Below are 22,906 nucleotides of genomic sequence, written 5' to 3'. Positions count from 1 at the left end.
GGGGGGGGGGGGGAGGGAACAAATCGTAAAGACCCGAAGGGGCATACGAGAAGAAAAAAAAAATTAGTTGAATCTTCAGTTGGTCTGATCAACTGTAAAAGATATTTGGATATCCTTAATTAATTTTAGAGAGAATCATGAGGGATAATCACGTCTATTGATTTCTGTGTCATGATTTTTCAAGATCCCACGGGACATTATCCAGAAGAAGAAACTCCACGTGTCTTCATCAGCCTTAAATCATACACCAGGACCTTTGACCCAGTTTACAGATGATGAGATTATGATGAAAGAGACTGGTAATTGTCATAATGTTTTTCATTTTCTGATGATCATTGCAAAATAATTGTGACATGTTGTTTATCAGTTGCTAAATTGGCGAGGGAGGAAATAGCACCACTAGTCAAGAAGATGGAGAAGGAGGGGAGGATTGATGATGGATTATTGAAGAAGCTATTTGAGAACGGGGTAATGTGCTGAAACCACGAAGTGTTTAGTTATCACTGATTTGGGGGAAGAGGAGAATCCTTCTGTATATAATTTAGAACAATCGGAGAATGTACCGAAACGTTTTCTAGGGATCAAAGGCTTGCTGCCGCCAATTTCCTTCATTATAACTGGGGCAAAACTCTGAAGATTTCATCACTTGTGCGCAAACCGAAATTTTACGCACGCTCCGGGTGCGCAAAACCCGACTTTGCAGACATTGTGATGAAAAATAGAGTTCGACAGTCGTGGGGAAAGTGCTCTTTGACCCTTGGGTAGTACTTGCCTCCGGCGAGCTATACACACCTCCCATCGGCCAACAATAGTATATTTTTATACGAACGCGTAATGGTATATTTCGATACTAGTGCTTAAGGGGAAACGGAACCCCTGCGTTAAAATGAATCTTTAGAATTGTGTTTTCTCCTGCAATTATTATTTTTTATCCATTAAACTACTTCATTGACTCAACAATGTCATAATCGAGTCGATAAAGTAATTTCATAGATAGAATAATTCAAGGATAATTCACAACTGATTTTTCTCGCCGATAGATGATTGATAATTTGTATTAATCGATCAACTTTTCATATCAGTTAATGGGAATGGAGATTCCAAGTGAACTCGGTGGAGCCGGATGTAGCTTCCTGACGACAATTTTGACAGTTGAGGAAGTAGCTAAAGTTGACGGGGCCGTAGCTGCTCTCGTGGACATTCACAACACTTTAGTTAATTCTCTTACCATTAAAGTTGGTACTGAGGCACAAAAGGCTAAATATCTGCCGAAACTGGCGCAAGAATTTGTAAGTAGCCGATAGGAGAAAATATTAATAGAAAAAAATGAAGATTTGTGTCGATTCCTACAAATGTTGAAATGTAAAATGATGTATTAGTATAGAAAATATTGAAGAGGAAAACCCATTCGTCTGAATTTCAATCGAAATTCTATTAAAAATCCATTGGAAATTAGTTTTCAATGAATATCTCGGAATCTAAAACAGCTAGCAAAATTTTCGTTTTTTGTAGAGCGAATTGAGAGGTACAAAAAAGGTAATAACAAAAATTTCACTATCTCCCTTGCATTCGGAGATATTCCTCAAAAACTCTGCGAACCGTTTGACCGCTTCGCTATGAAAATTATAACATCATCGTGATTTATGTGTATTTATCTTTCTCCATGCGGAGGAAAATGCGGTAGAAAATGCGGAGAAAGTTATCGCTCTGTGCTCTCCTCTTGTATTAATAAAAGATTAATTAATAATGATGATTGTAATTTCCGATAAGGAACAAAGCAGTTAAATAATGAAATTAATCTACAGGCTGGGAGTTTTTGTCTCACAGAGCCAGGCGCAGGTTCAGACGCCTTTTCCCTCAAAACCGAAGCCAAGAAGGACGGATCTCACTACATAATCAACGGCACTAAAATGTGGATCTCCAACTCTGACATCGCTGGAGTTTTCATCGTCTTCGCCAATGCAAACCCATCAGCGGTAATTTTTTCTTATTTGTGAAAACTGCCTGACCTCGATCGAACTTATCTTATCACAGAGATTTATTGTGGATTGAAATAAGGCTGGAGGCTCGATTGACAGAGTGCGCTAATTCATTTGAGAAACACATAACGATAAAAGCGTATCTATAACGATTATTACAAAAATTCGGGGGAATGAGGAAATTGTGGAATTGAATTATTGAATTTAATTCAATTCAATTATTGAATTATTGAATTCAATTGAATTGAATTATTGAATTGAATTAAATTCAATAATTCAATTCCGAATTGAAAAATTCGGGGAAATGAGGAAATTAAAGTGTTATTGAATTAAATTCAATATTAAATATTGAATATTATATGAAATTAAATATTAACAATATTAAATTAGATTCAATAATTCAATTTCGAATTAAGAAATTCGGGGGAATGAGGAAATTGTGGAATTGAATTATTGAATTGAATTAAATTCAATAATTCAATTCCGAATTAAAAAATTCGGGGAAATGAGGGAATTAAAGTGTTATTGAATTAAATTCAATATTAAATATTATATGAAATTAAATATTAGCAATATTAAATTAGATTCAATAATTAAATTTCGAATTAAGAAATTCGGGGGAATGAGGAAATTATGGAATTGAATTATTGAATTCAATTGGATTTTCAATTCATCCATGAAAATTATTCGCAGGGATACAGGGGAATTACGACTTTCCTCGTTGACAGAGAAATGCCAGGAGTTACTGTAGCTAAACCTGAAGACAAACTCGGTATAAAGGCATCGGGGACCTGCATGGTGCACTTTGAAAACGTGAGGGTGCCTGAAGAGAACATTCTGGGGGAGTTTGGACAGGGGTACAAGTATGCAGCTGGGTTCCTCAACGAGGGAAGGATAGGCATCGGTGCACAGATGATTGGAATTGCTCAGGGTGCCCTTGATGCCACGATTCCTTATACTTTGGAGAGGAAACAGTTTGGAAAGGATATTTTCTCATTTCAGGTGAAATCTCAGTAATATTATTCATTAAGGAATTCGTAAAACTGCACTGTTTAATTCCACTTTATACCGTCACCGATCTATTCGGCTATAATTTAACTCTATCTATAGGTATTACTATAGATGACTATAGCTGTAAATAGTTATACATAACAATAACTATTCAGAACTATGACTATAAATATTTAAGTATACTTACAAATATTGATAACTAAAATTATTTCTATAGCTATAAGTATAGCTAATGAAGTTCTTACTAAAAAACACAGAACTATAAAAGAAAGGAAAACTGATTAGTGATGATTTGGAATGAAAAAAAATAACAAAAATGAAAAAAAAAAGATGAATTAACTATCAAAATCCATCAAATCATTTTCATTTAAACTGAAAATTTGAAATTTGCCAATGAATTTAAATAATTTCGATAATTTACACATTATAACAACAGGGATTCATGAAGAATAAATGTATTTTTTATATAGAAAAAAAACATTGTTTTTTTTTTGTATAGAAAAAAAAAATATAAAGCCTAATGGGTATATATTCATAACGTACAGAGTACAGTTTCACAGAGGAAAATCAAAAGGTGTTGATGTGACAGGTGTCGCTTTGACGAAAAAAAAAATTAATCAAATTTTCAATAGAATTCGAATCGAATTTAATTCGCGAATATAAGTGAGGAAATGAAGAAATCCATTCTGATTCCAGTCGATGCAACACCAAATAGCTCAGGTAGTCACCGAGCTCGAGGCAGCAAGACTCCTGGTGTACAACGCAGCTCGAAAAGTAGAGGCAAAACAAGAATTCACGAAAGACGCAGCGATGGCCAAGCTTGTAGCCTCAGGTACCCACTCACAATTAATTCAATCCCTTGAATTGTTATGAATCATTTATTCCTCCCCCACAGAGACTGCCCTCAAGGTGACAGCCAAGTGCATAGATTTCATGGGAGGCGTTGGATACACGACAGACTTCCCCCAGGAGAAGTACTTCAGGGACTGCAAAATTGGTACAATCTACGAGGGCACCAGCAACATGCAGTTATCAACCATCGCAAAATACATCAGGAAGGAGTATTCATGATTCCGAGCGTTCTATTAGTTTTTCAATCCATTTTTTTATGAAATATTTTATATGAACTGGGAGATAAAGTTGTTTTTTACGTAATTTATTGAATTTTTTTCATTCTCTTGATCAAGTCGATTTTTTTTATTCTTTCGTTAATTTCATTATGAGATATATCTCAGATCCATTTTTTACATGAGTATTTTATGAAAAAATGCCTAGAGATGAAAAAATCGAGGGATTTTTACTTCTCTGGACAAATTATTTCGCTAAAATTTTTTAAAATTAATCCTTTTTCCTGAATCCTCAGCCTGAATTTCCCTTTTCCTCGAACGTTTTGATAAAAGACGAGACCTAATTTTTTATTTTTACACGCATGAAAAAATAAAAAATTCAATTGGAATCCTATTGAAAAATTCTGCTTGTTTTTTTGGGCTGATTATATTGCATATTTGATAGGATAAAGTCAATATATTTTGAATTTCTGTTCGAATTTGTCTCTTGAGATTTTTTCTATTAGAATTCCAACAGAATTTGCTAGCGAATTCGCTACATTTTCTATTGAATTTTTTCATCCTTGAAATACAGTGAAAAAAAAGAAGAAAAAACTGAAAATTGCATACTAAACTCATCATATCTTTAATACAAATAATACCTCATCTACGATTACAAATCCAACTCACAATAGATAACTGTTTAATTCACTTGGGATCATGTGGAAGCTTGAACCCAACTAAATCAGCCGTCTCCCTGACGCTCCTCTCCCCAGCCCCAGCATACTCCGTATTAATCTGTTTGTAACTCCTCAACGACGCCAAATAACAGTTGTACGTCTCCGCCAAGTGCTCCATCTCCTCCCGAGCCTTGCAGAGAGTCTCCGACGTCTCCCTGTGCGCCCTGGCCTGCTCCATCACATACTGCACAGCAATATTATCCTTGATCTTCCCCTCACTCGATATCGCCCTAATCTCCCTCAGCAGGGACCGAATCATCTTCAAATTGGAGTTCATTCTCACAATTCTCTGAAATCGTTCCAATACAAAAGTAAACCTTAATAGTACTCCTCCGACTCTGCCTCCTACGGTCCTGGATCAATAAAAAATTTCTTTGGATATTCTCCTCGAGCTTTCAATAGAAAAAATAATAATTCATAAATTCCCACTGCTCCCACAATTACTGAATCTCTCCGAGTACAAAATTCTCCCTCAATCTATTCAAGTCTCTCTCAAAATTCTCCTGATTGAAGGGGGGACTCCCAATGTCCTCCCAGAACTCCTGCGTCACCCTGTTAAGTTTCTCAGTCGTGAAAACATGAATGGAAGTCGAGTTAAAAGCTTCTCGCGCCGAATCAAAGTCCCCTTCTAACTTAAACTCAGTGACGTAGGGGTGAATTCTCTTGATCAACTCGACCGAGTCCCTGAGGCCTGCATCAGCCGCAATGCCATCACGAATTTCCCCGAATGAATTTGTCACGAGAATGCAATTGCTCAGTCCTCTACCCCAATTGGCGTGAATGCAGTTGGCAATGATGCCTTGAAAACAGTGTGGCATGTAGAACAGAGTCAAATCATTTCCCACCTTTCGCTTGCCCTCCTCATTGATCTCAATCATGGAAAGACCAAGTGTCTTGAGTACCTCGATCTCTTTGGAAAAAAAAACGGGATCATAGAGGTGCACGTGACTCCTGTATCGTGATTTTATTGTCAGAAGGGCGGCCAGCTGATACTTGGCACTACGGCTCTCAGAGAAATTTCCCAGCCCGTAACAGACTATTTCCGGTATGGCAGTGACGTCGAGCAGGCTCAGGGACTCTGCCAAGCCGTTGTACAATATTTGACGGTATGGGGAGTTCCTTAGGGCTATCACAGCGTCTAAAACTTCACTGGAAGAAATTCGGGGCAGTTATTTCGAGGTTAGGGCGCAGTGTTTTGGAGTTGTCTCGGGGGATTGGGGGTTTGAGGGCGGGTGGTACTCACCGGAGGAGGTGCTCGGTGTTTATCTCGGGCTCTCGGGGGTTCAGGGCGCGATTCAGGACGTGATTCACGAATTGACGTCTTGTGTGCCTTCTACGTCGTGTTACGAGCTGAAACTCGTCGAGTCCTGGCATGATTTTGCGACTACGGAGGGGAGGGGGTAGATAGACACGTAACTTCTGAACGCGATAAGCAGATATTTGTAAAAGAATCTAGATGTTAAGTTGGGCGAGCCCATGTTTCAAAAACTAGTTTTTTTAATTCTTGAATAATTCTATCTGCAACTTTGCTAACTATATCTGCGTATTTGCTGCGATTTTTTCCGGAAAATTTGGAGGTAATTCCAATATATGCCATCCTCCTGTCGTCAGATTGACGGCAAATTGTCGACAATTTTATGGAACTGGAAAATTTAAATTTGCTGATACATTTCAGTGCATCGGCAACTTTTAAAAACTCCAGGAGAATAATGCAAAAGACATGAAAGTAGAGCATTAATAACGCTTTTTATGAATAACTCCGAATGAAAATAACAAAATAAAAAAAACATGCGGGGCGCAACAATAAATTTGCAAATATCGCATCCAAAGTAAGCAACATCGAGGCTCGATAACACGAGATTTGACCATGAGGAAATAAATAATGAGGAAATATAAGTGTGCATTCACAACACAACAATATATAATAAATAATCAGCCATTTAAAGCGCAACATTCGAACAAAGAATTTTACTTTTTAGACGTTTTTTCTGAACCGATTATTATGAATAAGACTAGACTACCAATTGAGCGCAAAATCAACCACAATTCCAGTTTCTATTCGGATTAACTTCACTTCCGACTTTATTCCAGATTTTAATCCTAAAAATTTAAGTCATGTTCAAACTTTTTGTTATTTGTGATTATCTTTTTTTGTATAAATTAAATAGTTGTAGAAATAATTAGACAATTATGAACGAAAGAGGTTTATAGAGATTTTGATTCTCCTATTTTCTATTTTATTTATAGTATCTCATTAAAGAATTTATATAAAATAATTTAAGTCAAGGAATTTCCATGGAAATAATTTCAATAGAATGCGAAATCTACTAATTGTTTTAAATAAATCCAACAAAACGAACGAATAAATAAAATTTTTAATAGAATTCTAAAAAAACAACATTCTGGAAAATAATAAAAGCTAAAAAAGCTCTCATTTAAAAAAAAAACAAAGAAAATAATTAATTTCCGTTTAATCCAGTTACGAAATCGAGCGGTTAAAAATGTTTAGGATACGATTGATGTCAGCTACTTTGTATTTGTAATCATATCCGTAGGAAATGCGAGAGGGGTGTTAGAATTAATTATTGCCTAATGAGACATGCGACACGAGTTTCAAGGTTTCGTTGGTCACCTGTTAATAGTCATTACACCGAGAGTCAGATGTTCCTTCGATCTTCAGGGATCATTATTAAGCGTTGGAACGTTGGAAAGCGATGCAGTTGCTTTTCGATTGTCCAAACTTTCACATTAAATTCACACGCGAGAGAAAGCAGTTGAATTTCGGCGCGACTGGCTCAGCCAATAAACTAGACATCTTCCCGGAATCATGAATTTTCAACATGGCGTTGGCCACAACAGAGAGCCCCGTCAAATCGCCAGCTAATGTATTATTGTTGTTCACTCGTTATCAATGTTTTTGGGGAATGAAAATACGACAGTAGTGAGGGACACGAATTGTCGATTGCGCATAAAAAATGGGTAATTACTGGCATCTCAAACGGTCGATGGGGCCATTATCAAAGTAAGTGGAGCTAATGAAGCATGACAGTAAAATTAACAATGTTTGACATTCGAAAGATATCGAATGACTTCTGAAAATTCTGGTGACAATAATTCAATGAAAATTCAATGGATCAAGAAATTTCTCCTGTCGTTTTTATGACATTCTACTTTTTCCAGCATTTGAATGACGATGACGAGGCGTTGATCGTCGTAACAGTGATGACAATCAATTGACGTGAGAGATCAAAATCAAGGGTATGTACAAAACAAACGAATGAGGTAACAAGTCAGGGGGGAAGTGGTAAAACGAGATCATTCAATTTTTGAATTTTTCATTCAATTTCGGAGAATTCGAAATTTTCGGAGATTTTTTTTTGACTCATTTTTTTTTTTATGAAAACAAGTCGTCGTGATGATTTTTCTTTCTCTATTGAATTCTGAAATATTTATTAAAATCAAATTTGAGTTTTTTTGTCCGGTTGGAAATAATCGGATTTGCCTTCAAGTTCATCGGTTTTTTATGCATAAACGAATCTTTGAAGCTTGTCCAAGTACTTTTATCATTTATCAATCTTTGGAATCCTTTTTAACGTTTGTAGCTAAATATCGAAGCTTCTATTCAAGCTCTATTTCACTCCAGAGTGGCGAATATTTTAGAATGATGTTATTATTGGAATTTTGAAAGTTTAAATTGAATTCTGGATTTTAAGCTGCTAAGAAGCATGTGAAAAGTCTAAGAAAGAAATGGCAAAGTCTGTATTTTGAAAAACATTTGTAAACAATCAATTTTTCTCCTAAAAATCATTTTTCTGGAAATCACGAAAACTTGTCCATAGTCAGAGTTTCACCAGAAATGAATGCAATGTCGAAAAATGAGGTTTCAAAAATTTACACAATTGCTCGGTCTTATTTCCATGCATCAACAAATCTTTTAAGCATATCTTTGTATCGGATCAAACCTATAGAAATCGTATAGAAATAATTTGTAGAAAAAAAAGTATAGAAATATCCAAATATCATATACGAAAATGCCATAGAAATTCTATACGCAATCCGTGTAGAAAATTTCTGTACGATGTTTTCACACATGAATCGTTCTTCAGCAATTTTATAAACGTAGAAATGAACTTGAAGTGAAAGAATTCTTTGTGATAGCCCAACATTTGTTACGCCATATTTTTCAATACACGTCAAAACGAGCTCTGGCCTTATCCTCATCAAAAACTGGTTGTTTCACTCAACCTTGCATAAAATTTGGCGACACTTGATTCCCAAAAAAGAGACTCATCGAATTCTCGTTTTCCCATTTCTCAACTTAACTAAAATCAACCTTCCTAAACTCGCCAAAGCCTAAACCCCAAAATAAAAAGCCTCCAATCTCAATTAACCCCCAAAAATGATCCCCCAGGTCTCTCCCCCGACTTCCCCGGGAGCCTTCCCCAAAAAAATGGAAGACTACACCCCGGTGGAGGAGGACTTCCCCGGTCGTTTGCTCCACCAGGCAGCCCTGTGGGACAACGCCGAGCTCCTGGAGGACCTCCTCCGAGGCGATCACTCCCAATACATAAACAGCCAAGACTCGTGGGGTCGCACAGCGCTCCACGCCGCGGCGATAACCGAGAACTCGCGTTGCTTAGTAGTCCTCCTCTCGAACGGCGCGAACCCTAACATTCCCTGCGGCCCTCGAGGTCAGCATCGCACAGCCCTCCACATCTGTACCGATCACGGTCACAGTGAGAACATCACAATGCTCCTGGAGCACAACGTGAACCTCTCTGTCCGCGACAGCAACGGTTTGACCCCGCAGGACATCGCGGCCAAGAATAGCGATAAGAAATCCATAGCCCTCCTAACCGAAGCCTCCGAAAAGTACGAACTCCTCCGGTTGGCGACCCACGCGTCCCTCCGAGCAGCTTGTCTGCAGAGTGACACAATATCCGCGAGAACCATAATCCAAAGTTCCTCCGAACCCCTCGAAACCATCGTAAACATGGCGCCAAACGGTGCAAACACCCTCCTCTTCATCGCCTGCGAAATGGGTCACAAAGACATCGTGCGCCTGTTGTTAGACCACGGAGCTGACTGTCGAAGCCACCCAATGACCAAATACACGCCCTTGTACATCGCTTGCTACAACGGAAAGCTGGAGATTGTCGATCTCCTCCTTCGTCACTTTCCCAAGCAAATTCAGTCCCTGACGGTCGAACGCTGGCTGCCCATCCACGCGGCGACGATCAACGGTCACTCGTCTGTCGTAGACCTTCTTCTAAGGTTCGAGTACCCCCAGCACTTGTGTCTAAGGTTCAAAGATCCCTCCGGGGAGTTCGAGTACGACATGCCCTTCGATGTTAACACACAAGACGTGACGGGCCAGAACGTCCTCTACATCGCGAGTACGTTAGGTAATCTCAAGATAGTCGAAACTCTCTTGGGGTACAAAGTCAAATCCGTGAAGATCAATGAGGAAGAGCCTCAGCCGACCTCGGAACAGCTCCCCATAGCCAAACGCAGGATATCCACGGGGATCCAAAGGCTCATGTCTTCTCTTAACTTCAGGAGCAAGACTTCCGAGCAGAAGAAGGACGACAACTTGATCTGTCCTTTACAGCTCGATATCTATTGCAACAACAGCACTGAGACTGCACTTCATGCTGCTGTTAAGGCTGGACACACAGAAGTCGTAGCAATCTTGTTGCAATCTGGCAGCAATCCAAATTTGCCGATCAAGACGTACAGTCGATCCTCTGCGAATAAGTCTGAAGGTGAAACCGAGGCTGTGAATGATCTCACTATTTTGACGATAGCTTGTCACAATAGAGACGTAAAAATAGCGGATTTGTTGTTAAAGTATGGAGCTGTGGATAACGAGTGTAGAGCCTTGAAAATAGCGGCTCAAAACGGTGATGAGATACTCACAGCCAAGTTGCTGTCGATCAAGGCGCACCCTGATCCTGACTACAAGATAAATAAGAAAGCGATGACTGAGGGAACGCAAACCTCTCACTTCTCAGCCCTCTCCAGCTTTGGTAACGTAACTTATCCCTCTTTATTTCCCAATACCCCTACCATGATCAACTGGCACGATCAGCAGTGCAGATTGTCTCAGATAAGAACCCAGTGGCTGATCGACGCAGTCCTCCACGTGAACAAGAAGCTCAGTGGAAAGAACAATGACCTCGCACTTTACGCAATAACGCGAATTGATATATCTCACAACTCCATCACCACGATACCGTCCATGATATTCTACCTGCAGAGCTTAAAGTACCTCAACATGGCGCAGAATAAGATAGACACTCTCTCCGAGAAACTTGAAACCGACAAGAGGCCGAGAGACGGAAGGGACAAATTGTCCCCAGTTCTGGAGGAGATGTACCTGCAGGACAATCGTCTGGAGAAGCTTCCAGAGTTTCTGATGGTTCTGCCCGCGTTGGAGATTCTCGACGTCTCGAATAACAAGCTTCAACGCCTGCCAGACAATCTCTGGAGGGCGCCGAAGCTCAAGGAACTCAACGCTTCCTTCAATCTCCTTCGAGATCTGCCCAGCCAGGTCTCCCAGAACATCTCCACACGAAGGGACATGGGCCTGTCAAGCACCAATAACTTCGAGTTCTCCTCAAGACCCCCCACAAGCAACAGCACTCACGAAGGACTTGAAATCACCGCAATGACTAGAGACGATTCAGCGGAATTTGACTCTTTCACGAAATTGACAAACGCTCAGATAATAGAAATGGATAGGCCGCACGTGTGGACAAAGTCAGTGAGAGTATCCGAGAAGATAAACGATGACTCAGAGCCAGGTGCACGCTCAGTCCTGACGTCGCTGAACCTTGCGCATAATTTGTTTAATAGTATTCCGGTTGCTTTGCCCTGTCTTGCAGTTAGTTTAGTGAGATTAAACATGGCTTATAATTCATTACGATCGATGAGTCACATAACTTCTTACCCAGCGAGCCTCAAGCAGCTGGATTTATCCAACAATCAGATATCCTGTTGGCCGAGTTTACCACAGGTGGACCCCAGCTGCGCTGACTCCATGGAGCAAGCCTCCACCGCATGCTATTGTCCCTCGACAAACATCCAATCACCGATAATGAACTCTGTTGCTAGTAACAGATCGAGCTGTGTGGGTGCGTCCTTGAGGGACATCGTTCTCATGTCTGTTTGCAATCACAGGAGACACTTGAGACTCGAAAACTTGAGGACTTTGGTTCTCGCGAACAATCTGTTGACTAGAATTCAATTGACATCGGTTGATGATGGAGAGAACACCATTGGATTCGACGAGAATGGTAGGGTTTACTATTACAGCGATAGCGATCGTCACAGCGAGTCTGATCGCGAGAGTAAATTGTCGAAGAACTCGGCAACAATGTCCGCGCAAGCTCAGCAGAATCAGTACTCAAAGCTCTACCTTCTGTTTCCCAACGTCAGTATGTTGGACGTGAGCAATAATAGTCTGAAGGAAATACCCCAGAACATTTACGAACTGAGTAATCTGTCTGTTCTGAACATAAGTGGAAACACTGAGATCAGTGAGCTGCCCCCGCAGATGGGTCTACTCTCTCGTCTGTGGAATCTCAACACTCAGGGCTGTAAACTCCAGGAGCCCTTGAAGACGATGATAGAGTCGAAGAAGTACAAGACGATGGACGTCGTGGGGTACCTGAAATCGATCCTAGAAGACGCGAAGCCCTACGCAAGGATGAAACTGATGATTGTGGGGATTCAGGGGATAGGGAAGACTAGTTTGCTCGAGCAACTACGTCAGGAGGGCGAGGTGCCTAATAAGAAGAGATCTGCGGAGCACTGGGCCAAGCGAATGGGGAATAAGAACATCAATACGAAGACAGCTAGGGGTACAACGATATCAACCGTTGGGGTGGACATTGGTGACTGGATTTACGAGAAAAAGGTGCGGGGACAGTCGTCACATGGTGCCGTGTACTTCAGGACATGGGACTTTGGTGGACAAAAAGAGTATTATGCTACTCACCAGTATTTCTTGTCGAAACGAAGTTTGTACCTGGTCGTCTGGAAGATAACAGATGGGTTCAAAGGGGTCTTCGAGATATTCCAGTGGCTCGTGAACATCCAGAGTAGAGCTCCAAACTCTCCAGTGATAATCGTAGGAACCCACTACGACGTTTCCAACGAACAAAGCGAAGTTCTCCAACAGTACATCAGGGACAAATTCATAAACGTCGTTGATGCTGAGAAGTGTGGCCTCCCCAAGGTCATGGAGACCATTGAGGTGAGCTGCAAGACCCGTCACAACATCAAGATGCTGTGTAACCTGGTTTACGATGTTGTGTTTAGTCTCAAGTCTCCAGGAAGCAAGGAACTGCTGCTGGAGCAGAGAGTTCCGGCCAGTTATCTAGCCCTCGAGGACGTTGTCGTCCAATTGGCGCATGATAGAAAGCTCTCCGGGGCTGATCCCGTTCTCAGAGCTGACCAGTATTACGCAGCTGTTAATAACGAACTCCAGAAGCTGCATAAATCCTTCAGGGATCTTGCGGAACTCCACCAGGCGACGCTGTTTCTACACGAGAATGGGATAATCCTTCATTACGATGATGCCACCCTCAAGGACCTTTATTTTCTGGATCCTCAGTGGCTCTGCGACATGCTCGCTCACGTCGTCACCATCCGGGAGATCAATCCCTTCGCAAGGGCTGGGATCATGAAGCTGGATGACATTCAACACGTGTTCAAATCGTCCACGATATCCTCGGTAGACACTCAGGGGTACATCGTGAGCCTTCTCAACAAATTCGAGGTTGCTCTCACCTGGGATTATCGAACCCTCTTGATACCTTCTCTACTACCAACCGAGGAAGACATTCAGAGGAACAACCAGATCATCAAGATCCCGTTGAAGTCCAGGGGTTGGCATGTCAGGACGAAGAAAATAACATCTCCAACTAGTGTCCTTGACTCTATGATCGGGGACAGGAGAAACAGCCGGCATTTGGATCTCACTCGTAACAACAAAACATCAACCCTGACATCTAGACCTCAGCCCGACTGCTCAGTAACGAGACTACTACTGATGTCGTATTTTCCAAGTGGTTTCTGGTCCAGATTGATCACCAGGATCCTCGCCGACGATACCATCGTCGACATCGTGATGTCCTTCATAACCCCTTTCAAAGATTTCGTTGACGAGAATATATTCTCAACTCTATTGGATAACAATGCCGAATGGATCGTCTGGCAGACTGGCCTAGAGCTACGTTACGCAGGGATTACATTGTTAAGGCTCAAAGAAGTCAACTGGAAGATGAAGAACGCTCCCTACGACTACAGACAGTTAAAATTCAAGTTGAAACAGGATGGAATCTGGTGCAGTGTGGATTTGAAGAACTCCGCAATTTTGGAGATTTGGTTTCCGGTGGATACTCTAGTAATAAAGCAGCCGATAATATCTGCCTTGTCCCCAGAGGGGGGCGAGGATGAGGAGCCTATGGGGTACCAGGCTATTGTCGTGGAGCCTCGCCCGGAGAGTATGCCTCAACTCCTCGCCCTGATCGTCGACCACATTGACATCCTCCTCGAGGACTGGTACCCCACGTTGGGAACTCGTTTCGTCCACACCTCGGAGGGAAAACTCCTGGTGACGAGGTTGATCCCCTGCCCCAGGTGCCTCCTGAACGCCACAAACGGTAATTCCGATAATGATCGAAGTGATCAGGAGGCGTCTGCGTCGGGGGGATCGATGGAGATGCTCGCAGAGGGTGACGAGGAGACCTCCAAATCCCCTGACGACTGCTGCACTTACCATCAACATCGCGAGCGCCAGAGCCAGGACAGTTACAAGTCGGATGGTGACAGTGGAGTCGGTTACGACAGCTCTGCCTCCAGTAGGATGCCCTCCCTCGAGGGTCACCCAGACGTGACAGCGCGTCAATCCTCAAGTAAGAGCTTGAACACAGAAGGGATCACTGTTTACTCGTGGATGGTGGAGGAGTGCATTCTGTCGGCGTACAGTAATAAAACCATCGCCTGCCCGAAGCACCTGGACATTCCGCTATCCCACGTAGCCCCGGACATCATCTTCATGGACCTTGGCGCCAAGCACTTGATTAAGTCCGACGACATAAAGAGGGGAAGAATGCTGGGACGCGGTGCCTTCGGATTTGTTTTTAAAGGCTCCTGCAAAGTTTCGAGTGGAGCTCGAGGGGAGAGGATGGACGTTGCTATGAAGATGCTGCAACCGGTGCCCCCGGGCCCTAATTCAAAACCTTCGGCGGTCTTGGCCTACAAGGCAGCCCAGAGCAAGTGGGACAGAGATCCTCTCCAGTACGCCTGCAAGGCTTACTGCACAGCCAGACAAGAACTAAACATCTTGCTGACATTACGACACACGAACATTGTTCCTCTCATCGGAATCGTCATCAGTCCCCTAGCTCTCGTTCTGGATCTAGCCCCGGAGGGCGCATTAGACAATGTCCTGAAGAACTATCGAAGATCAGGGGCTAAACTAGACCCCCACACCCTCCAGTCCATAATCCTACAGGTCGCGAAAGCAGTGGAGTACCTCCACCAGCAACACGTCATCTACAGAGACCTGAAGTCTGAGAATGTTCTAGTATGGATGATGCCCCAGCCGCATCAGAGCTACCTGGAGCACCCGGTTCACGTTAAAGTCGCGGATTACGGCATCTCCAGGCTGACCCTGCCATCGGGGGCTAAGGGATTCGGTGGTACCGAAGGTTTCATGGCACCTGAGATAATAAAATACAATGGAGAGGAGGAGTACACTGAGAAAGTTGATTCCTTCTCCTTCGGGATGTTCATCTACGAGCTTGTGACCCTTCGACAGCCGTTTGAGGGGCATGAAGCTGTGAAGGAGTGCATCTTGGAGGGTGGTAGGCCACCTCTATCTTACAGAGAGACCCTGTACCCTTGCTATGTCCTCGATTTGATGGTCATCTGCTGGGCGCAGAACCCTAAGGATCGTCCCACTGCTAGTCAAATCGTCTCGATAGCCTCAGCCCCCGAATTCACGCATCTTATTGATGTCACGCTGTTGACTGAACGAACACACGTTACCGCGATCACAGCGACATCTAGACCTCCGGCGTCGGCAGGATCTAACGAAAGCTTCTTCGCTGATGAAATCTGGCTGGGGCACAACAACGGGGAAGTCGACATGCTTCTAGGGACTGAGAAAGGCTGGCTTCAGCATGTGAGGATCGAGACGCCGGTGATCCCTTATGCCATGTCTGGGGTAGATGGTTACATCTGGATTGGAGACAATACAGGGCAGATCCATGTGTATCTGGCCACCAACTTCGGTTGTGTTGCCAGCGATTATTTGGAGTCCGATCAGAACCTTTATAGGGAATCTAAGATCGTGGGGCTGATTCATCTGGAGAGCATCAAACAGTTTGCGGTTGCTTTGCACAGCGGAAAGATCTACCTCCTGACCAATAATTTCACGCAAATGAAGAAGACGGAAGTTGTCAAGAGTGTGAAGGAGAACATCAAGACGTACTCTTTAGCTGCTGTTCACAGGAGGAGGAGAATCATTGAACTCTGGGTGGGGCAGAGCTTTGGCAGGATCTCGATTTATGTGATCAAGGAGAATGGGAATTTAGTTGATACTTGTGAGGTTGTTCACGTGCAGAATGAAACCTCGAGTAAGAATCTGTTTGCTACGTATTTGTTGAGCGCTGAGACGTCTGTTCTTTCTTACACGTATCCTGGGTGCATCGTTTATCAGTGGGACGTGGAGACGAGGCAGATTATCAATAAGTTGGATATGTCGAAGCTGGTCCCATGCTCAGAGAGCTTGAAGTCGATTTCCATCGAGGAGAACTTTACCACTGAGAGGTGCCAAGTGACTGCTCTCGAGGTCTGCATGAATCAGTTGTATATTGGGACCACCTGGGGGTGCATTGCAGTTGCTGAGTGCAACTCCCTGAGACCCATCACGGTTTTTAGACCCTTCGAGGGGAAGGTCTCGCAGATTATTGCGTTGAAGTCACCTGATAAGAAGAGGCTGACTTTGGCGACCGTCGGGCAGGGATACAGGAGTCTCATCTCAAGGTACACTGATTATCCTATTGATTGTTTGCTCGCTGAAGATCTCAGGCATAATATGTACACGCTGTTGTGGCGCGCCGAGCATTGGTCCGCTGCGTAATTGCGGGGGTTGTTAGGAAATTGCTGGGGGTGCTGGGTGGTTGTGAAGTGATGGGCGGAGTGAGTCCATTTATCAAAATATGCAATAAAAGGTAACGCATTCACTGATAATTAGAATGACTGTTGAGAATTTGGACCAGGTTTATGATGAAGAATGAAATATTCAGGGTTGGGAATTTTGACGATTGGATTTTTTATTTTCTGTACGAAAGAGGTGGAATATTGTCATGAATTTGGCATAAATGTAAGGACTCAAAGAGATTCTCTGTTTGGGGTAAGTAGTTGGTAGTGGAGACGCATTTACCACAACTTTGTAAAGAGGTTCTATTTGAATTCTATTAAAACTTCATTCAAATTCTAGTAGAATACTACTTGAAACTCAATTTGTTTTTTGTATCAACATCTTGAGAATGATTTCTCTATGTTTTTTTCTCTTGGAACTTGTTATTCATGACGAAAAGTGTGGGGTGAACCTTTGAAAACAGATTCCCAAAATTTTTTATCAAATGTCTATCGAAAAGTAGACTGAATAGAATTTTGAATAGATTTTCAATAAAATTATTGGTCTTTTAATAGAAATTCAAAAGTCTTTCTATTTTTTTTGTTATACGTGTCAATTTAAGTTGATCTTATTTTGGGGGTATTTTGGAGTCGGCCTTTTTATTTTCGACAACACTTAGCGAGTTAACATATATAATCCATAATTGTTGAATATGACTATTAAAAATATTACTCAGGTATTCATTCGTTAGACTAAGTCTTTAATTACTCTTTTATGAGATTTGTGAAAGAATATTTTCGCATCTACAGGAGAAAAGATTTCTTGCGAAGGCCTTTTCAAACGGTTTTCATTGAAATTTTTCTCGCTCCTTTGAATCCAAAAAATTCCATAAAAAATCGCTGAAGTAAAAAGGAATTTCTTCGGTTACACCACTTCACAACCACATTCATTAATATTTCATAATGATAACGTAGGATAAGAAAAAAAATTCTCAAAGATGAGAATTTTTTCCGAACCGCATTTTCAATAAGAATACGTCCACAGATGTTTAAATATAAATGTTATCAAAAAAACGTAATCTTATTTAATTTTTTTAGTCACGAGTCCAGTCATGTGATTGTGTAAATAATTTTTAAGGTGAAATAATACAGGATTATTGAGTAGATTAATAATTGAAACTTGAGGCAGTTATTCACAGTGAGACATTAAGTAAGATTAAAAATCGTCGATTTAGATCACGCGCGAAGAATTTTCATAGAAAAACGTTGTGATTTCTATTAGAAATCTAACAATTGTTCTGTTAATTCTAATGAATCGAATTTTATCTTTCTGTACAACTTATTACATTGAGATGGTTTTTTAAAAGTTTCATGACATTTTTTTTCTTTTTTCAACTTCATTGTTTGTCTTTCATAAAAAAATCAACTTATCTCGAAAAAATTCGAATAATTTAGACTGAGGGTTCTATAGAAAATATAGAACCCGGCTACTGATGTAGCCTAAGCAGTTTAGAAAAATGAAATTCTATCAATTTCTTCGATGAAATAATTTTGACTGAAAGTGCTCGCAGAAGTCCAATAGAAATCCAATAGAATTTTCTAGAGAAGAGCGAGGATTTTCTATGAAATTTTTACGTACGTGGTGCAGTTCATCTTCCAGTTAACACAGTGCATATGTATTTTGTAATTGATTACCATTAATCAAAAATACGCTGTGACTTGCGTCCCATTACTCGTCATATTCGGCAGGAGATATTATGACGTAACGTCGAGTGGTTGTCATTGAAATTCAATCGTGGTTGTTGATTTATTTCTGTAGCGTAATTTTGCGAGAGTGATTGTATAATTTTAATCAGTTTTTTAGTATTTTCCAAAGAGATGGTTTACAGCACTTGCTTAATAGATCGGTCGTATTTAACGAGTGAGAATAATTTTCTTATTTTAGCTATTAAAATTAACAATCGTGTACCTCATTTTTTGTCTATTTATTTATTCATTGTATTCATTAAATTGTGTGTAGATAGGTAGACTACTAATTCGTTGTTGACGATATTAATAATTGAATAAAAATTGAAATGAATATTACAATTTATTGCTTATATCACGAAGATCCTGGGGTTTAAGAATTATGACTTGGCTTGATTAGGAGAGAGGTGGGGGTATGAACCGTTTTTAATTTTCAGTAAAATTGGACTGTAAAATTTAACAATTTTTTTCATTTTGACTTATGCAAGTCGGCTTATTTTATCAGAAGATATTTATGATTGATCAATTGGCGCTTGTTCAGTAATTTATTAGACAATTCTAATAAAGAATCATTATTAAATTATTGAATTATTATTATTTTTAAATTATTATCGAATTATTACGTCTTTCTGTGTTTTTAAATAGATATTTCTTGGCCATGATTTTTCCAGGTATTTTTCTTGGATTTCATTACGCGAAAGAGATAAAAATACAGCGGAAGAAAGTTGGAAAATTTATGCCCGAGAATTTTTACAGAAAACTTGAAATTTATTGCTTTTTTAAAAATCAAATATCTCTTAATAAAATGACACGGTAAAGTTGCATAATCTTGTATAGCAATGGCGCAAAAAAACAGAATTTTTCTAATAGAATTTCTCAGAGAAAGCTCTAGGTTTTTCTATTAAATTCTTATATGCGTGGTGATGCCTGATTCATGATAAAATCAACACATATGTTCTGCTATAGGGGAACATAATTCGATTGAACCAAATAAGAGATTAGTGTGAACTTGGCAAATGAATGTCAATAAAAATAATTTAATATTTCGAAATAATGACATCTAATCAATCGGCTGACAGCTATAACGGTGCAGATCACGAAAATTTCTCGTGGTCACAGAGTATAAATGATATCGACGTGATTGTGAAGATTCCTGGTGGGTTGAAGTGCCTTGATGACCTCAAAATTCATGTCTCGACGAGGGGAATCAAGGTCGAGGCGTGTACGAGGAATTTCAGGACAGGTGATGGGGAGTCAGACTGGTGCGTTATTTTCCAGGGAGAGCTGAGCTACGAAATTAAAAGTACAGAGAGCATTTGGACTTTTGTGGCTGGGAAATATGTTCACGTGGGGAATCCTCAAATTTAGTCCCTTGATATCAGTTTGTGGGAAAAACAGGACTATTTTTTCTCGAGAAAAATTGGTAACAAGTGGGAAATTGCATGTATTTTTTCAATTTTCTCATCTCAAGCTTGGGACCTGAATAATTCAGTAGCGAAGTGGTAAAATGGTAGAAGTCATTTTTGACTGTTAACTAGTTTTCAACGAATATCTCGGAATCTAAGGGAGATGGCAAAATTGTTATTATAACCTTTTTTGTAGAGCTGATTGAGTGCTACAATGAAGGTAGATACGGAAATTTCGCTATCTCCCTTAGATTCGGAAATATTCCTCAAAAACTCAACTGGGAGATAAGTCAACTTAAATTGCTTTACCACTTCGCTATTGAATTAATTTTTCCTTCTCAAACGTGTGAAATATTGCTCATTAATTGATAATTAATTGTTAAAAGTTGAAGATTTCAAACGCTTTGAAATCGCTGATATCGTCGGCCACTGGAAGACGACAACGCCCTACTCTCTTCTTTTTCGACCAATGAAACGTTATAACAATTGCAAATGAGTCGACATTAACAACTGAATAAAAACAAAAAATACGAAACTTAAATTTGAACGATTACAAAGATTCCATTCGGAAGCAAAAAAAAATGTAAAATTGTAAAATTGCCAACAATTACTAAAATCGTAAAAAACCAGTCGTATTTTCTTGAGAAAAAAAGAATGGGCCTTTTCCTGCACCCGAAAATATTCATCTCCTTTTGAAAACCAATAAAAATTGTAGATCCACTTGGAGAAATTATCAGAGAGATGGTGGGAGTCATTGACCACTGATGAAGCGAAGATCTCATTAGACAAAATTGATTGTTCCCGTGACATTGATGAGCTGAACCCCCAGGAGCAGATGACACTGAAGGAACTGATGTGGCGAGAGCATGAAAAAAAATTGAAAAGAGTCGAGAAAGTGAAGGAATAATGAGGCGCATTGTTTCGGTGGATTCAGTTTTAATCCGAGAAGATTTAACACTCAACTCAGAATTCATGTGAATCCTTCGGGTGTTTTGGTTCGTCACTAATTGCGAAGCAATGCTAATGAAAATGCAAAGTTCTCCTGCTGGAATGAAAGGAGTTAAGTTTCGAATTTTGGAGGTGATCACATTCACATCATGAGTATTACCAACTGACATAAATAATATACCTGTCCACATTACGGTATCTCGTGCGGTGCCGATGCTCTCGTGCTCTACCGGACCCTCAGGTTGCTGAGTTCATTCCGGTTTCTCTGGCCATATGCACGTAAACACTTATTATATTTATAATGTGGGCTAATCACATTGACCTACAAATATTGTCTTCGAGAGTGGCCCGAAATTTTTGGAATTGCGAAAAATATTTTTTGAATACGAAATTTGTGATGCAAATAACACTTATGAATTTTCAAATTTTTGTATTTTTCAATTGTATCTTTTTTGAATTTTTTTTTGAAATCCTTATTTGCAAAACGTGTGGGTTCACTTGGTTTTCCTTCGTTTCTCTTCAGAAAAATTCAATAAAAAAATTCGAGCGAATTAATAGTTCAGAAGAATGAAAATTTGCCATCAAATTTTTTAATAGAAAATAACAAGTGAAGAAATTGGCGAAGTTTTAACGGAAATGGTGAAAAAATTAGAATTTCTTGTGGAAACAATGAAATTCATCAAATTTCATTCAATTGAAGCTGCTTAATTCCACCTGTCGTAATCTGCCGTTGCACCACCTAATGAATGAATTCATTAATCCTCCCTTCCCAACAACTACCAGAATGCCATCGTACAAATCCCCATCAAATTTTCTATCAAATTTTTTAATTAAAAAAAACCAAGCGGAGAAATTTTTGAATTTTTTCATGGAAGCAACAAAATTCATTAAATCCCATTCAATTTCCGAATGAAAAAATACAATAGAAAGACTTAGCGAACTCCCTAGAAAATTCTATTAGGGTTTTATTAAAATTCTAAGGAATTCTCGTTATAATTCTATTTTTTTGCACCGATGCTATGAGATATTTAATAGGAAAAAGTCAACAGATTTCGATTTTTCTATATGAATATTCTCTTGGACTTTTTTCTATCAGAATACTTGGGCATAAATTTTCTATTTTTCTTTCACTCGGATCCTGTAATTCAAAACAAAACACAAGATAGCGGAAAAACTTGGAAAATCCGTGCCCAATAATTTTACCACAAAAAATTTCCCGAGAAAAATTCCAACAAAAAAATCGAAATCTAATAGAAAAACAAATAGAATTTTACCGAGAATTTCTCTAGAATTTTAACAGAATTCCCATGAAATTTCTAGAGCATTACAATATCCAGCGAATTCTCTAAAGTTTTCTATCAAATTTTTTCATACGTCTTGAAGTTGATTGATTCCCGTACCACTTCCCCCATCGCAATCCTCACTTGCACCACCCAATCAATCAACTAATTAATCTCCCCTCCCACCTCTCAGAATGCAACCGTACAAACCCCCATCACCCATAATCAAAGTGGGCTAATCACCTCGTCCCACATCCGATTAATTCCTAAAATAACTCCACCAAACTCACCCAAAACCCTAAAAACCCATTTAAAACGTGTTCAACACCCCCTCCCCCTCCCTGCCACCCCCTCCCATCAACCTCCCCCGTGCCACTTAATTCCTCCGCAAAAAACCCTATTAATAACATCCATCAATCCACATCCAAACTCATAAGCAGTCTCCAACAGTGGCATTTTATCAAACCCCTCCTGGAATTTCTCAGCTTCGGCTAGATTTTCTCCAACATTAACCTGTTGCTTTGTATGAGTGCCTGAAAGAAGAGGGACAGGTAACTCCGTCGGCCTGGGATCTCGTCTTTCAGATATTCTCAA

The 22,906-nt window shown here is 40.2% G+C and overlaps 5 protein-coding genes across 6 annotated transcripts in view; 3 read left to right on the top strand and 2 right to left on the bottom strand.

The window, feature by feature from the left end:
• LOC107040820 (short/branched chain specific acyl-CoA dehydrogenase, mitochondrial) overlaps window positions 1–4,145 on the top strand; it is a 5,297-nt gene extending 1,152 nt beyond the window's left edge. Inside the window, exons 2-8 of one of the 2 annotated variants that reach the window (XM_015261075.1) lie at window positions 185–299; window positions 368–468; window positions 1,083–1,289; window positions 1,806–1,976; window positions 2,673–2,981; window positions 3,687–3,822; window positions 3,886–4,145. In XM_015261075.1, coding sequence (XP_015116561.1) covers window positions 185–299; window positions 368–468; window positions 1,083–1,289; window positions 1,806–1,976; window positions 2,673–2,981; window positions 3,687–3,822; window positions 3,886–4,061 — 1,215 coding nt within the window. In that variant the 3' untranslated portion in view covers window positions 4,062–4,145. The remainder of the gene's footprint in view (window positions 1–184; window positions 300–367; window positions 469–1,082; window positions 1,290–1,805; window positions 1,977–2,672; window positions 2,982–3,686; window positions 3,823–3,885) is intronic. The other variant, XM_015261077.1, reaches the window with a different exon arrangement.
• A 513-nt stretch (window positions 4,146–4,658) lies between these two features.
• Window positions 4,659–5,059, bottom strand: LOC107040819 (protein FMC1 homolog). The gene has a single exon (XM_015261074.2). It carries the CDS (start codon window positions 5,051–5,053, stop codon window positions 4,745–4,747), a length of 309 nt encoding a protein of 102 aa, XP_015116560.1. The 5' UTR covers window positions 5,054–5,059; the 3' UTR covers window positions 4,659–4,744.
• A 140-nt stretch (window positions 5,060–5,199) lies between these two features.
• Window positions 5,200–6,191, bottom strand: LOC107040818 (SRR1-like protein). Its single transcript, XM_015261073.2, has 2 exons — window positions 6,020–6,191; window positions 5,200–5,925 (listed from the first exon to the last, which is right to left on the bottom strand). The coding sequence occupies exons 1-2, from the start codon at window positions 6,148–6,150 to the stop codon at window positions 5,217–5,219; spliced, it is 840 nt and encodes a 279-aa protein (XP_015116559.1). The 5' UTR covers window positions 6,151–6,191; the 3' UTR covers window positions 5,200–5,216.
• A 1,448-nt stretch (window positions 6,192–7,639) lies between these two features.
• Window positions 7,640–17,419, top strand: LOC107040791 (leucine-rich repeat serine/threonine-protein kinase 1). Its single transcript, XM_015261033.1, has 3 exons — window positions 7,640–7,798; window positions 7,957–8,034; window positions 9,188–17,419. The coding sequence occupies exon 3, from the start codon at window positions 9,227–9,229 to the stop codon at window positions 16,931–16,933; it is 7,707 nt and encodes a 2,568-aa protein (XP_015116519.1). The 5' UTR covers window positions 7,640–7,798; window positions 7,957–8,034; window positions 9,188–9,226; the 3' UTR covers window positions 16,934–17,419.
• A 2,312-nt stretch (window positions 17,420–19,731) lies between these two features.
• Window positions 19,732–20,991, top strand: LOC107040754 (nudC domain-containing protein 3-like). Its single transcript, XM_015260973.1, has 2 exons — window positions 19,732–20,025; window positions 20,800–20,991. The coding sequence occupies exons 1-2, from the start codon at window positions 19,732–19,734 to the stop codon at window positions 20,989–20,991; spliced, it is 486 nt and encodes a 161-aa protein (XP_015116459.1).
• Window positions 20,992–22,906: the final 1,915 nt, after the last annotated feature.

Source organism: Diachasma alloeum, unplaced genomic scaffold (genome assembly GCF_001412515.2).
Source record: "Diachasma alloeum isolate Michigan unplaced genomic scaffold, Dall2.0 Dall_scaffold_00343, whole genome shotgun sequence".
Lineage (NCBI taxonomy): Eukaryota > Metazoa > Arthropoda > Insecta > Hymenoptera > Braconidae > Diachasma > Diachasma alloeum.
The sequence above is the reverse complement of the archived record's forward strand: the minus strand, read 5'-3'. Positions and strand labels throughout refer to the sequence as shown.

Bases quoted from the DNA above. Each gene is read 5' to 3' on its own strand.
- LOC107040819 (XM_015261074.2), bottom strand. From the start codon at position 5,053: ATGAACTCCAATTTGAAGATGATTCGGTCCCTGCTGAGGGAGATTAGG.
- LOC107040818 (XM_015261073.2), bottom strand. From the start codon at position 6,150: ATGCCAGGACTCGACGAGTTTCAGCTCGTAACACGACGTAGAAGGCAC. The intron at 5,926-6,019 runs GTGAGTACCACC...AATTTCTTCCAG, and splicing joins AACACCGAGCACCTCCTCCG to TGAAGTTTTAGACGCTGTGA.
- LOC107040791 (XM_015261033.1), top strand. From the start codon at position 9,227: ATGGAAGACTACACCCCGGTGGAGGAGGACTTCCCCGGTCGTTTGCTC.
- LOC107040754 (XM_015260973.1), top strand. From the start codon at position 19,732: ATGACATCTAATCAATCGGCTGACAGCTATAACGGTGCAGATCACGAA. The intron at 20,026-20,799 runs GTGGGGAATCCT...TAAAAATTGTAG, and splicing joins TGGCTGGGAAATATGTTCAC to ATCCACTTGGAGAAATTATC.